Below are 14809 nucleotides of genomic sequence, written 5' to 3'. Positions count from 1 at the left end.
AAAGTTTTTTTTTTTTTTTTTTTGAACTCAGTGTAGGTGATAAGGAGTTTCCAGAAAAAAACTCTTACCTTCAAGCAAAGAGATGTTGCTGCTGTTTTCTGGCAGGAGCCAGAATCAGAGCTGAGCCACTTACTGATTTAAGTGTTTTAAGCCTGAACTAGATAAAAGAAGTAAAAAAAAAAATTCAGAGGAGATGAGAACAATCCGGTAATGGCTGGAGAATGAGCTGGGTGATACAGTTATTTTTGCCTTCTATATTGTATCTATTACTTGGGGTTTGTCTGAACTGAAGCTGTGTAAATAGCCGATTTTTTCCATTTGCTTGCATTGCCAAAAAAAAGGGGGGGGGAAGTTGTTTAGAGGAAGCAAAGCATTGGTTGTTTGACTCAAATTAAAATACTTTAGGTTAAAAAAAAATGAATAAAATTCATTTAACTTCTTTTCTGAGAACAACATTTCAATTTTGCTATTAAAAAAAAATTGTTTTGAAGATGGTTCAGTGAAATGTTGTGGGAACGTTTACCAAAACATTTAAGCAAATTTAGCATGAACCCATGAAATGTTTCCATCAGTGAATCTGCCTAGCTCTTAATTATTTTTCTTCTAGAAAAGCTGTATCCAAAAACTTTCCCAACTCAGAACTAAACCTTGCACAATTTGATTATCCCCTGCATGTTACTGAAGTAGCTGTAATAATTTAAACTCTCTGATAACAAGTTGATGGTTTTTGCATGAGTAGAAGTAGACTTCCTCTCTCATGTCTTTGTAGACTTTGGCTCTGTAGCAGGAGTCCATATGTCTTCCATGTGGAGTATGTTTAGATGTATAGTTCCTTGCATTTGTATAGCTTGTTCCCTTACAGGGAAGCCAAGTCTAGATGCACTCACTGCATGGGACAGAGTTGCTCTAATAGTTATTTCTGTTAGGTCTTGTCAGTGTACCAAGTTTTTATAGTCGTTCCTCCTCTGACTTCCCAAGTAGAGAGATTTTCCTTTCTCTGCCCCATCGTGGAACTCACCCTTTGTTAAAGTAAATCACTGAATAATTGAGGTTGGAAGGGACCTCAGGAGGTCATCTGGTCCAACATCCTGCACCAAGCAGGGCTATCAGGCCATGCCAGAACCCACATTTCCTAAAAATCCTTTGGGGATTCAAAGATGGGACCCCTGTCCCAATGAACACCAGTCTGCCCTGCCCTGGGAATCACAGCCTAGATACTGGCAGTGGGCTGGGACTGAAGCACTGCTATAAGTTACTCTTGTTTTCTCATGGAAGGGGATTGATCTTCAATTCCAGCACTAGGATATGCTCATGGGAGCCCTGAGTATCATTTTCTCTTCTATGGAGCTTCACAAGAGAAAAGGTCCATTCATCAAAGACTAAACTAGCTCTTTTGTTCAGCTGTATTTTAACACTCCACCACCTTCATGGCTGCAGTTAGCCACAGGAAGGTGGCCTCCCTTCTCGTGGCTTCCATATAAGCACGGAGCTTGGGAATTCATATTTTGCTCTCCCCTGCAGTTTCCTTTCCCAGTTTAGAATCAGTGGTGGGGAATACATGCTTTGTTCAGGATTGCCATTGTAGTCAGTGTGGCTTTCAATTTGCCACTGGTTCTGGTTTGAAAGGAGCTAGTGATGAGATTTTTGCTGTGCAGTGCACCGTCTAGTGTCTACCTGGGCAGTTTGACCGTTGCTGGTACCTATTTTAACTCTGTTTGGTGATGTGTATCCAGGGTGATCAGGGAGGAGCAGGTGTTCCAGGAGATATCGGCTTCCAAGGAGACAAGGTAATTGTTTTCCTTTTCTCCATCAATTTTTTCCCCTGCATAGGTAGTATGGGTTGCTGCCAGCTTTCCCAGCTCATCTTTGAGCCATGAGCCATCACGAACTGCTTTCCTCCTGCCCATAAAGAGGTGGAACTAGCTGCATGCCGCTGCCGGGCTCCCCCCGTTCATATAGTTCTCATTTGGGATACTCAGGGCCTTCCTAAAATTCTTGTCAATATATTGATTTTGTTGTTAATAAACACAGTTCTGTCAGGGAAAATCTGGGGCTTTCTATAAAAAGGGCTATATTTTCCTGCAGAAGGGAAAGTGTTGGAATCGGATGGGGGTGGTAGGAACGTGTGTGGTCCAGCGGCTGCAGACTCTGTGAATTTGTCTGCTCAGTGCAGCAACTTAGACCCTGACCCAGTAAAGCACTTAATGTGGGGCATAACTTTTAAGCAAATGACTGCTCCCCTGTGACTACAATATGATACCGACTTCAGCTGACTAATGCTGTGCTTAGCGCTACACTGGGGCCTGTATGGCCCCGAGCCACAGCTAACTGCAACAGTTCATCTGTTCTTCAGGGCTAAATCCAGCCCTGGCTTTAGCAGAAACAGCTCACTGATACTAATGCAATTGTCCTGGCTCCTCACAGGGGCTGAGCTTAGTCCTTAGAAACTGCTTCTCTCTCCTGCAGAAACTGGGGCTGGAGTCTGGGGAATTAGTATTTTTTGATGCTTTGTTGTGTTTTCTGAAAAATCATGTCTCTCTTTCGCAGGGCAGCCAGGGTTTACCTGGGGTCCCGGGGGCACGAGGGAAGCCAGGACCCCTGGTAAGTAACCAAACGTCCTTTGCTGCTTCATCTCCCAAAGGTTCAGTGCCCAGCTGGAAAGACAGCTTGGCAGGGGTATGCTATTCTGAACAGAAAAGTCAATAGCCAGTAGCCAGCTCACTTTTCTCCATGTTTTCTGATTTTTGCAGGGAAAAGTTGGTGACAAAGGTCCAGTCGGGTTTCCGGGACCACCGGGCCCTGAGGTATGTCCCACTACCTCCTTCTGAAATCTTTCCTCTCTTTGGTAACTTCTGCAGCATCCTTTCTTTAGCAAACCCACATGATATGTCCTCTCTCCCCTCTGATTTTATCTCTGCAGCAGTTATTCGATGTCTGCAGTTTGCTGCCCCACTGAAAATCGGCTTTTTGTCAAACACCCACATGGTGTTTTGTTTTAGAGGCTGTTAGAGATACCTGTCTCCCCATTGGAGGTTTTTAGCGCTCAGGCCCACACAGGGTTTCGATGAGAAAATGTATGCATATAGCTAGTGCTAATTCATAGGGAACAGCAAGAGCCAAAGGCTGCCTTCTGCATGGGCACCCAGCCTGGCGGAGGGAGGGGGCAGCTGTCACCGCTGCCACTGACCGTGGCACCTGAGCAAACCATCTCTGAGTTCCCTGATACCTTTACTGACCCAAAAGTGCTGTGTTCTGGGGTCAGAGCCTTTGCTAACAACGGGCAGATGGATTTGGTTTTGGACGATAGCACACAAGGGCTCCAGGAATGCCCAGGCAGAAATCAGCTTTGCCATGTTGTGGGATTTTTTGTTGTTTAATCGAGGCCCACTTCTGTTCAAACTGGGAGATGGGGCAAACTTTCCATCTTATACCTTCTGACCACCCTGCACTCAGATATCCTGATCTCCAGCTGCAGTTCCAAGCGCTTTTCTTCCTAGTCTGTTCTGTGCAAGTCCTGTATGTAATAGCTTGTTCTGTTCTTGTTCAGAAAGATCAGTCCCCAAAGATTGTCTTTACTCTGGTAAACAGCATGTCCCAGACGATTACCTCTCCCCCATCTTTTATTTTAACATCTTGGCAGTAACTCACTGCAAAGCAGAATATCCTATCATTTTGCAGAGGGGAGATCTGGAGCCTAAAAAAGTAAAGGGAGCTGCCTAAAGATGTGAGAAAAGCCAGTGAAGAATTGGGATAGAGCCCCAGACTGTCTCCCACCCACTGGACAGTCTCTGTGGACACAGGTCTTGCTACTCGCTGTGTTGTTCTCTGGCCCTTTTGGGTTTTCAGCTGCTTTCCCAGGGCTGAGCATTGAATCTTGCAGTTCACTTCCCACCTACCCTCCTCTTTTTGGCCCAGGGCTTCGCTCCTCTCCTAGGGTGTAGTGGTATATGAGTGGCAGTGAGGTGGGGAGGACTGAGATCGGTTCGTAACCCATTCTGGGCCCGATGTATTCCTGGTTTCTCCTTCCTCTATCTGTCATAGATATGCTGGAGGGTTCCCCGCCCCACAAAATAACATTTCAAGTGACCCTTACTGCCCTTACTAAAACATATGTTACAGTGACATCTTAAACCCAGGATCAGCTTCCCCCAGGATATTGGGCTTTTTCTCCCTCATAAGCGACCAGACAACGTATGTAAGATGGTGGAGAGCCACTTTCAGCACTGACTGATGGTCTGTTTTCCCTTCATCAGTGTGCTGGTATTTTGCTAGGTCTGGAAGGGCTCTCTGTCGAGTGCTGTCACTTAACAATCTTTGCTCTTTGTTGCTATTGGAAATAACTGCAGATTCCTTTGTTTCCTCTGTGAACGGGTGGTGGGTGGAAAGGAGTCGCTGCCTGGCTGAAGACGGCAGCTAATGAGCATGTCAGCACCTTGCCTAATTCCTCTCCTGCTTCCCTTTGTCGCTGAGGCGTGCAGCTCATTCCTCGGAGCAGTGAGATTATGTGCTGACTCACAAGGATTAATTAAAACCCAAATTGCCGCTTTTAGCTGTGTGATGACAGGAAGGCCCTCAAAACAATGAGTCTGCTCAGATGATGGACCTAAAGGGAACGGCTGGGAAAGGCTGCGCTCAAATCAAACCGATAGCACTGTTCCCATTGGGTGGTTCCGTTCCCTCTAGATGCTTCACAGTGGCCCGCACACGGACACTGCCAGCAAAGGACAAGTGTCTCAGCGCTTAGCCTTCATTTAAAACCCTCACGTGTCCCCTGAAGCTGGCTGAAAAAGTCCTGTGCACCCCAGCCATTTCTCTCTATTTCTCTCTTCTTTTTTTTTTTCTTTTTTTTCTTCTTTCTTTTAGGGCTTTCCAGGAGACATTGGCCCACCAGGAGAAAATGGCCCTGAAGGCCTAAAGGTGAGTGGAGCAGAAACTGAAACTCTGTGTGGGGTGGGAACTAGCCAGGGAAAACAAAGCAGTGGGAAGGGGAGAGAGAAAAAGCCCTGGAGATTCCTGAGGATTGTCCTGGCCAGCATTTCAGCTTGGTCTGTTTGGCTTGAGGTCCCTCCAAGAGTGGGGTTTTCTTTTTTTCAATTTTTTTCTCTAACAAAGTTGACATTGGATGGTGTCCCGTGGCTGTGAAAGAGACTTTCTCATTTTCATGGCCCTTCAAAGCTTATGTTTCTATTTTCTGAGTATCTTTTCCTTTGGCTCTTGCTCAGGGGAAGCCAGGAGCACGAGGTTTACCTGGGCCAAGAGGACTGCCTGGACAAGAGGTGAGTGTCCTCAGGGCTTCTAGGACCAAAAGCAGATCTAATTAGAAGAATAATGTTGAATTTTGAAGATTAATGCACACTGAAATGGTGCCTGTGATTTGAAATTCTCCAGTCCCTCTGAATCTACAAGCAAATGTTTATATTCACTGATCAGAAACCTGCAGAAGAGGAGCTTCGACTAAGTTGCAATCCCATGATCTTTGCTTCCACTCACTGCTGGCATCCGTTGACCCAAAACCCTGCATTGACTTTTCTTTTAAAGCCTGTTCCCCTCCACCCACCCACCCCCCAAATGCATGATAATTCCCCTTTTCCTGCATATCCCTTTGCACAGACATGCCCTGACCTGGCTTTTGCTCTCTGCTCCTTTAAAGTATTTTTTCTTTCAACTGTGAGACCTGCAAACTCCGGTCTCTCACACAGAGCAATATCCTTTTGTAAAAAGAGTGCATAAATGGAAGTTGCTGTTCTGCAAAGATTTGTTTGCCCAGCATCTCAGTGTTTACAGGTTTCGCCCTTTGATTCATGCCAAAACTTGAAGTTTCATTCCGCTCACGGTCTCTACAAAGCGACAGTTGTCATTGAATTAATTATCCTGGAGCTGTAAATACTTCATAGCAGCAGCAGAGAAGGCCTGAGTGCCGTTGTCTTTATCCTGTTGTAAATCTGGTGGCTTTGGTGAAGTTTCTTCTCGTTTAGGCCAGTTTAAGTTGTTTGTCAGGAGTCATGAGGCACTGTGCAAATAATACTCAGTGCACACGTGGACAAGAGCACTGTCTAATAGCAGTAATAATTCTTAATGTTTTCTGTGAATTCTTTTGTTTGCTGTCTAACTGGGATTAGTGGAAATTAGCTCATTTATTTGCACTAAAATAGGAAAAAAATTATTCTAGGCATTTTACAAAGAGGGAATCAAAGTCTTGCGTTCCAGTTTCAGGCCAGCATGACCAGGCTGCCTTCAACTTACTCTAGCTGGCTAGTTAGACAGTAAGAATGAAGTCATGGATGTGGACTTGAATGTGCTATACTGCTATACCCTCACTGCTGCTGTTACCCGAGGTGGCTACACCAAGGCTGTGGATTTGTAGAAACGTGGGCATGTTTTGAGTGGTTTGTCTGAGCCCGTACAGCAGGTTCCTGTTCAAAACATTACTGTATTTTGAAGACACTGACTTGCAGTCCTGTCTTCAGCCCACTAGCTCATGCCATTTCATTGCCACCACTGAGCACCTAACTCAGAGCAGCTAGAACTGTGGCTGCCAAGAGTACCTAATTTCTCTCTTGGCAGTGGGTTTTAGACATCTGAGATGATTTGGAGGTAGCTTAACTGAAGATCTCCTAGAAACTGTAGGTCTGATCCTGTCACATTAGAAATTGGTGTAGAGCCAAGGGAGAGGACCCAGTCCAACTGCTGTGTGAGATTTTGGGATATCTCCATCCTGCAGCATGTCTAGTTCCATCTGAAAGCAAGAGAAAAACCTTGATACAGTTGCCAGATACGTGGGAATTTTAAAACACCCTTTGGGGGGAGGGGGGAGAGGCACACAGAGCTCTGCTGCATTTGAGTCCCCTGTCAAATCAAATGAAGCAGAATCCTATGAGCATGTCAAGTGTATCCCTGGGCCAAACCCAGCCCTTGATAAGCCCACCCAACTGGTGTTGACTTCAGGGGAATTTTGTGTGGCCTTTAGTGTCAGGACTCAGCTTTGGGGTTTATTCCTGAGATGAGGAAGGGAAATGAGGAGCCTCAGGGAGTGCCCAAAGAAGCATTTTGCTGAGCTGCCTGCCCTGCAATTTGGAAGGACTCAGTTATTAAAATGTGACAGCTGAGCACACAGCACATGTTTAACTGCTGGCCAGACTGCAGACCTTCCATTTTTGCTGTGTGGCGAGTCTGAACTTTGTCACTGTTTTGCCCTTCATTTTAATTTCTTTTCACCTCAGGGAGATGAAGGACCCTTAGGACCACCAGGAGTCCCTGGTCCAGAGGTAGGTTTCACTGGTTTTAAATGGTTTGATCTGTTACTAGCAACTCCATTGACCTTGCAAAAGAATTAAAATAACATAAAGCCTCAAACCTTCTGGTTTGGAAAGAGATCTTCCCTGCTAAGAGGTATTGTTTTGTCCAGGGCTTGGTCCAAATGCTTGATCAAGGATAGTGGAGAGTCAAGGAAGAGTCTTCCACAGAGTGCTGAATGGGACTGTAATTTTATAACATGCTAATGTTGAGCAGGTAGAAAACCTTGATTAAAGTCTCCAACCTTGAAAAACCCTTTAACTTTTAAATAGTTCATACTCAAGATAAAGCACTTTGACTGGAAACCATCTCTGTAACTAGCCCTGATATTTGGTTCCTTGATTTATAGTAACTTTTCAATGAGAGCAGGGAAATACTGGTTTGAAGGGAGGAAAAGCAAGAAAAAAGACAGGACTCTGAAGTAGAGCCCTTTCCGTCTTTGCATCACTTAGAACATAGTGACGAATCACAGAAACAAAGTGAGGAGAAGCAAAAGGAATGTTATTGCATCTGCGAGCTTGCCAGCTCAGGGTTTTATAATGGTTATGTACATAATTACTATTGTAAAATAGTAAAATATCTTGCAATTTGGTAACTGTGACAAGAGCTTCTATATGGCTCAGGAAAGAAATGTTTTATCTTGCATTGCCTCCCTATGTTCCAATGGGTGCTTTTATTGCTTTCTGAAGAAACATGACAAATCCAGTTACTTCAGTGCCTGGACCAACACCAAAAATATTCTTCTAACCAGAGGGAACATGGACCTTTTGGTCTGCAGGTTTCATCCTGCTTTGTTCAGCAGTAGATGTGAATGTCAGCCTGGCTTCCTCCTACTGCAGGGACACTCCTGTTCCCTGGTCCTCTCTGGATGCCAGGGGTGGAGCCTGTAAGGAGCTCACATGGCTCAGTCCCAGTCCTCACTAGCAAAGTACCAACTTCAGATACTCAGGTTACTGGTGTCCTTACTGGCATGGATGCAAAAAACCTGCTGTAAGTAAAAGAAATCGGGCTGAATGTAGCATGTAATTATCTAGAGGGCAGTGACAAAGCCCTTAGCTTGGTTGATTATAGTCCATGCCTGGTGTTACTGATGCAGTACTTAAGTAATGGAACCTAGTTGGAGGGGTAGAAATGGGCTTATCCTTGCAGTAGCTGTCTAGACACGTTCCCCATGGATCAAACTGAGTGCCACTTGAGACAGTGTTTTCCTCTTGTGTTGCCTTGGCATCAGTGAGGACTGCTCCATCTTTAGTGCCCTTGATTCACTGGGAACATTGCTTGAAAGCTGCACCTTGTTATATGGGTTTACAGACACACTGCTGTGAACAAGGGCAGCTGCAACAGTTATTACTTAGTTTTTATATTTATTGTTCTTCTGTATATTTCAGGGTCGACCTGGCCGGAAGGGGTTTCCAGGAAGACCTGGTCCTGATGGTCCGAAGGTGAGGAAAGGGTTTGTTCACGATGAGAGATAAGGAAGGCAGAAGAGGGAAAAGGAAGCCTCTTTTCTCAACTTTAACATGCTCTGAGCCTAAGGTATTTGTTCCAGACAGGACAGGGGGAACTGAGGATTTCTCTGAAAACTGAGGTCTTCATCCCTGGTTGGTTTCTTCAGCAAAAAGAAAGACAGGGCATTTTTTTAAAGCCATGTGCTTTATTATAAACAAGTGTGTTCCTCCTTTGATATTAACCACCCCCCCCAATCATCTCATCTTTTTTTTCCGTTGCTTCTCCACGGTTTTGTTCTAAAACAATGCACATCATTCCTATCTTTGCTGCCTAATTAGCAGCAGGAGCCATCCCAGGGCAGCCCACTCCATAAACCCACACTCAAAAGGAAAGAGAAAACCCAACAAAAACAGCCTCTTCAAACAGTAAATAACAAAAATGTGGTCTGGCAGCACATCTGGAGTATCTGCCTACTGAGAAAATACAGCTGCTGTCACCCAAAGACAATACTGGTTAGCAGTGCCTCTGGCCTCCGGATAGCCTGCCCTGGGGTGCTCAGCCAGCCTTTGAGTACTACCATGGCCTGCCCTTATCCCTGGCAGCTTTGAAATTCTTCTCCTCCTGCTTTTCTCTTCACCCCTCATTTTTCTCATCTCCGAATTTCTCTGATACTGCACTGTGATTTAGCTTGTGTGGGTTGCTCCTGTGGTTTTCGTGTAGACGCTCCATGTGAGCAGTAATGTGCATGTGCTTGAGATTTTGCAAGAGCGGAATCAGGGCGCAGCATTGCCCATTAACATTTGGGTTGTCCTTTGTGTTTGCAATCCTTCCACTGGCAGGTGAATCCTCTGAACCCCTTCTGCTTTGTCATTCAGTAACTACACCACCCCATGGTGTCCACACTCTTGTTTCCTCTAGATGCTCCTCAAATCCTTTACTTAATCATAATCCTTTCCTGTTCTCTTCCTGCTGATGATTTGTTTCTGTCTTCTGTGTCTCTTTTACTCGTTCTTTCAGATAGAAATATTACAGGGCAGAAACACCCCAGCTCCAGGAACATCCTTGACGAGAACTCATGCCTTACTAGATGTGGGAATAAGCCAACTAAGACTAGGCTGTGCTACAGAAAACCAGGCAGCTTATATTTCAATATCTGAGCTTGGCTTTGTGTAGGTTATTTCACCGCAGCAGGACCTGTTGCTTTTCAGGGCATTTCACTCCAGAACAGTGAGTGTTTGCTCCATGTTTGTGTCAGCTATGATTCTTGCTTTGAATTATCTTTCAAGTCACATTGAGTTTTGTAAGAGGTTGTTTCTTGCTGTTCTTCCACAATTCACATGAAGCAGCCCAAGTAATGGGTCTGCAAAGAACTGGGGGAGTTTAACTCGAAAAATCTTGCTGATGCACCTCCCTAGTGCAGCTTACCTGCACCTGGATGAAGTACATAACTGTTCATGACATGAACACCGTTGTGGTGTCCTTAGGGTCTGATTGGGAGCAGTGAGTAACCAGGGTGCCATCTCTCTCCTTGTCATACAGGGTGAGCCAGGAAACCGTGGCCGACCAGGGAAAGTTGGTGAGCAGGTAAAGTCCTTGTTTTCCTTCTCTGTTTAATGATCTCGTGTGTATGCCATCCCCTGGGAGCCCAGGGTGCAGGCAGAGGACAGCAACCAGGTGTTTCTGGCCACTTCAGGCCTGTCAGAGTCCCAGCACTCCAGCTCTGATGTAGGAAACATTTCCCTTAGTTCCACTGAAGCTCTCGATGAGCAGCACTGACGGTGGCATTGATGTCTATTTTAAACTGGAGGTTTTCCTGTAGGCAGAGTGCTCTGATAAAGTCACAGTTGACTGACGTGCCATCAGTATTGGCAGTATTATAGCACATATGACCTGGTGTGCTTTATCAAGCAGTTATATTGTCAAGGAGGCAAAGTCACTGTAATGAAAGAGATTATGTATTTCTGTGTTTTTCCTCTTAGTCTTCAAGGGCAATTTCCAGGCTTTGCCCACCTAGGTTTTGAGGGCAGAACTCTCTGCTTTGAGGTGCCGAACTCCTTTGGCTCCCACTGGATTTTCTGGGAGCAGAGGAGACAGCAGCCGAAAGAACCAGGCCTGGGGGAGAGAGACACTGAGCCACATTTTGTTGTACTGCAAGAGAGAATGTTCTGCCTGGGAAGCAGGGAACGTGTCTTGTCCCTGTAGGCTTCAGGGGAACCACAGACGCAAGGAAAAAGAAACAGTCGCTTCATGTCTCTGTGATTGAAACCAACCACCTCATCCACCAGCAACCCTGAAATTGCAGCCACTGAACCTCTGACATGTTCTCTGCGTTCTTGTGTGACCACACCAAGCTGGATGCAGCAGCTGGTCCCGGCAAGGGGGCGTTGCTCCTCAGCACAGCTGTCCTTCGCAGTGCTGTCCCTGCCTCATGGTCAGCAAGTTCGGTTAGGCTTGGTTAGCTTGCCAGTGCCTCTGGCTTTTCATTCCTTTGTGTCCAACACCTGGGGGTCTCGTGTCTCACGGGTTTCTGACCAAGCATGTCCAAGAAGCCAGGATGGATCGTTTTCAGTACCAGCAGTCTGATGGACCTTAATGTGAATCGAAGATGGTCATTTCTACTGGGAAATTAAAGCCATTTCTGAATTGCAGTTAATAATTTACAAAGAGCAACAACTGAAGAAGCAAAGTTGCTGCACACGCGTGAGGTCAGGGCCCAGTTTCTCTTTGCCACTCTGTCACCTTCTGCACGACGTGGGGCAGCACCTTCCAGTGCCCTGTGTCTCAGGTCCCTTTCTGCAGAGCGTGCGTGACAGAGCTGCTCTCCCGTGCAGGGCCCGACGAGATGAGAAATTCTGCTGGCAGGGAATACCTCGCTCTGAACAGCACTTAGTAGGAAGCCTCCTGATCTCAGACAGTACCTACAGACGCTGTTGCATTACAGTTAACATTGATTGTTTAGAAGTGCTTTAAGATGCTTAACAAGAAGTTGCCATTGAAGGACAAAGCACTAGTAGAATTATTATTCTTTAACGTCCCTCAGGACTGACCTTGGATGAAAACTGTAGGCACTGTTCACCAAAAAGAAAACACAGCTGGCCTCCGCTGACACTGAAACCAGCACAGTGGTATGAAAGCTGCCTGTATTATTTTTAGTCAATTAGTCTCTGTCTAGAAATATCACCCAGAAAGAATTTCCATTTCCGTACTAGTTAAGTCATTAGAACAAAAATGTCGCACCAGGTTAGTGGGAAATAACCTCCTTTCCCATCACACCTTTGCAGAACAATGCTGGAGTGTTGGGAAACTCTCTACCTAAGCATCAGCATTTGGTGTTGGGGCTGGGCTGTTTTTCTGCAGAGCTCTGGGAGGTCGGACTGACAAGGTCACTCAGCGCTGAAAGGCTGACCTTCACCTCATCCCTTTTTTCTCTTTTGGACACCTAGATGCTTTCTATTCCATAGGCACAAAATGAGTGATGAAGCTTTTCCAACTCGCTTCTCTGACCTTCATATGAGTTCCCTGTGACTGGAAACCCTCAGCATAAACAGCTGAAAAGTGATCGCCCATCTATCTCATCAGAGCTCTCTTTTTCCCTTCCTTATGGACATCTGTTTAGGCAAACATGGGAGTTTTTGAAAGGTTTCCAATGATACTTGAGCTGCCACTAGGAAGACAGAGTTTTTAAGCCACAGGGCAGCCCCTGATGCATTGTTTTTCCATTGCAAAGACACTCACTCAGGAAATTCATTCATAAGATGCTTGTTGCCTTCAGATGCTGGAAGGACTCCAGCTGCTGGGCTCCCCTGTACCCTGCAAATGTGTGATTTAACCCTTCCTTGCCAGTAGATGGAGGCAGAAGAATATGACTAAGAACACAGCACCTCCAGCTCAGGCCACCAGCCTTCCTGTTGCAGAGCTGGGAACACAAAGCAGGAGGATGTTGCCTCAGTGTCTGTACCCGAGGCTCAGACAGCACCGCAGAAGAGGAATCACTCTGCTGGAGACAGAATAGCATACTGGGGACAGGTCCTCAAGTCCATGGTCCCCCTGCCTGCTCTGCGCTAGAGGCTGAAAAGATCAGTGACGGACTGTGCCAGCTGAAAGAGGTTAAGGTTGACCTCCTCCTTAACAGGAATGAGGAGGTCCTGTCACAGCAGGAACATCTTGTTGAATCCCTCCTCCTGCACAAGGCATGTGACCTCCCTGTTCACGCACACAGTGTTATTAGGTTCAGCCACAAACCCATCACTCCCTGCTGGGAAGGGCTCACTCCTTGGTCACTTGGTGATGGAAATTGCATCCATGTAACATGCTGGGTTGCCTGTTTCTTGGGGTGGTGTTGGATTTCTGAGCACCTTAATCTCAGCTGTCCCTTCCCCTTACCCACCACTCTGACACAGCTTCTTTGTACCTCTTTCTTTGAGGGAGAACCATGTTGTCCCACTGTCAGATATTGTTTTAAGAAAATATGTGCCTAAAGAAACCAGCACCATCAGTTCATGTCCTTAGTGTAGTTTTTTCCTTGCAGTGCTCTTACAGAGAAGGGTTGTGCTGTACTCTGTTTTGCTGGTGAGATTTGACATGTAGAGATGCAGATGGACTTGGCCAAGGTCGGACGGGTAGCTGATATCAGAGCAAGGAACTGCACCATTGTTTCCCACATCAGAGTAATGCCTTTCCCAAAGCATTCATTTTTCCCTCAGAAGTGCCTCTTTCTGAGCTACAGACCTCTCACTCATGGATTTACGGGTACTCGAGCACACAGAGCTGCTTTGATCTGTCGAGGCATTTTGTCGGTGTCACGACATTTCCTTCATTCATTTTTCAGAGGGGAGTGGGAGCCCAGGGTGGCCCCAGGGTATGGCTGAGCTTTGGTGCACAGAGGGTTAAACTGCATGGATTTTCTCTGCGGGTCAGAGCGTCCTCCCTTAAACTGTGATATTTACTGTTTTACTTTCCCTTTCTTTCATCTGAATGGGAGGATTGTACATATACTCCCTCCATCCTTTGTCCCTGCTTTGTTTTGTTTTGAGTTCTAGCGAACCAGTAAAACAGAAAAGGCCGTGATCGGTTCCTGCTGGGAGCGACTGGCCGTCCCATCCCTGGGAGACCCTGCTCATGCTGGGCTCGCCTTTCGGTTTTTCTCTCAAATGGGCTATGATTTATGCAAGGCTTCATTGCTGACTTGCTCTCTGTTGATGTAGCCAGGAGGGGGGGCTTAATTATGACAGGGCTGGACAACAAATGGAGAAAGCCAGACAGGAGTTAAGAATTACAATCTGCCAGTCCCCCCCTTCTCTCCCCGCCAAGCCCCACAGCAGCTTTTTAACAACCTACATCCCTTTTCCGCCATGCCCTTGGCTGGGGAATACAGCAGACTGAATCATGAGCGACATGCTGAACTCCCCATCTAATATAAATGTTTTACATTCTTTCCTGTATACTGTGGGCTGTTATCGGGGCAGCCACCGCTGCTGGGACTTCATGTGCATCATTACACACGCTGCCTGGAGTCATGTTTGATGCAGGGCTTCTTTTCAACCCTGGGAACCTGGGAAAATACCTTCTGCCACAGCCATTTTAGCATAGTGACCACACTTCAAGTTTATTTTGATTTAGTAATTCTCATCCGTGGCTTTTCTGGTTCTTAAAACCTAAATCTTTTGCTGCTTGTGCTCCCTTCAGTGTCTGTCCCATTTTGGCTGGTGAGGAATGTTGTTATCCAGTCTCCTCTAGTTGTTTCATATACTCCCAATAAGTTACCAAGATTTATTTTGCCTAGACGTATCTATTTCATTTTATGTCTGCTTGCAGACACAGCAATGTTAGTTAATTTAGCCCAGAGCAGACAGTGTTGGCTGCAAACACTACAGAGCTACTGTGCTGGAAGTGTGTTCATGTCACAGGGTCCCTGACTCCCGTCTCGCCATGGTGACACCATGGGGTGCTCCTTTTCTAGGTACACAAGGAGAAGTGAAGTCTTCCCTTGAACTGGATACATGATGTACCGCCACAGACAGAATTGTCTCCTATTTCTGGAGTGAAAACCAGGCCGGAAATTTTGGCT

The 14809-nt window shown here is 46.0% G+C and overlaps 1 protein-coding gene across 1 annotated transcript in view; it reads left to right on the top strand.

The window, feature by feature from the left end:
• COL27A1 (collagen type XXVII alpha 1 chain) overlaps window positions 1-14809 on the top strand; it is a 168403-nt gene that overhangs the window by 83954 nt on the left and 69640 nt on the right. The window contains exons 17-24 of the mRNA XM_026059675.1: window positions 1734-1787; window positions 2548-2601; window positions 2751-2804; window positions 4864-4917; window positions 5223-5276; window positions 7221-7265; window positions 8682-8735; window positions 10282-10326. Of these exons, the coding sequence (XP_025915460.1) occupies window positions 1734-1787; window positions 2548-2601; window positions 2751-2804; window positions 4864-4917; window positions 5223-5276; window positions 7221-7265; window positions 8682-8735; window positions 10282-10326 (414 nt within the window). The remainder of the gene's footprint in view (window positions 1-1733; window positions 1788-2547; window positions 2602-2750; window positions 2805-4863; window positions 4918-5222; window positions 5277-7220; window positions 7266-8681; window positions 8736-10281; window positions 10327-14809) is intronic.

The sequence above is a fragment of the Apteryx rowi genome, unplaced genomic scaffold, assembly GCF_003343035.1.
Source record: "Apteryx rowi isolate R43461 unplaced genomic scaffold, aptRow1 scaffold_16, whole genome shotgun sequence".
NCBI classification, from domain to species: domain Eukaryota; kingdom Metazoa; phylum Chordata; class Aves; order Apterygiformes; family Apterygidae; genus Apteryx; species Apteryx rowi.
Note: the sequence above shows the minus strand (reverse complement) of the source record. Positions and strands in the feature narration are given on the sequence as shown.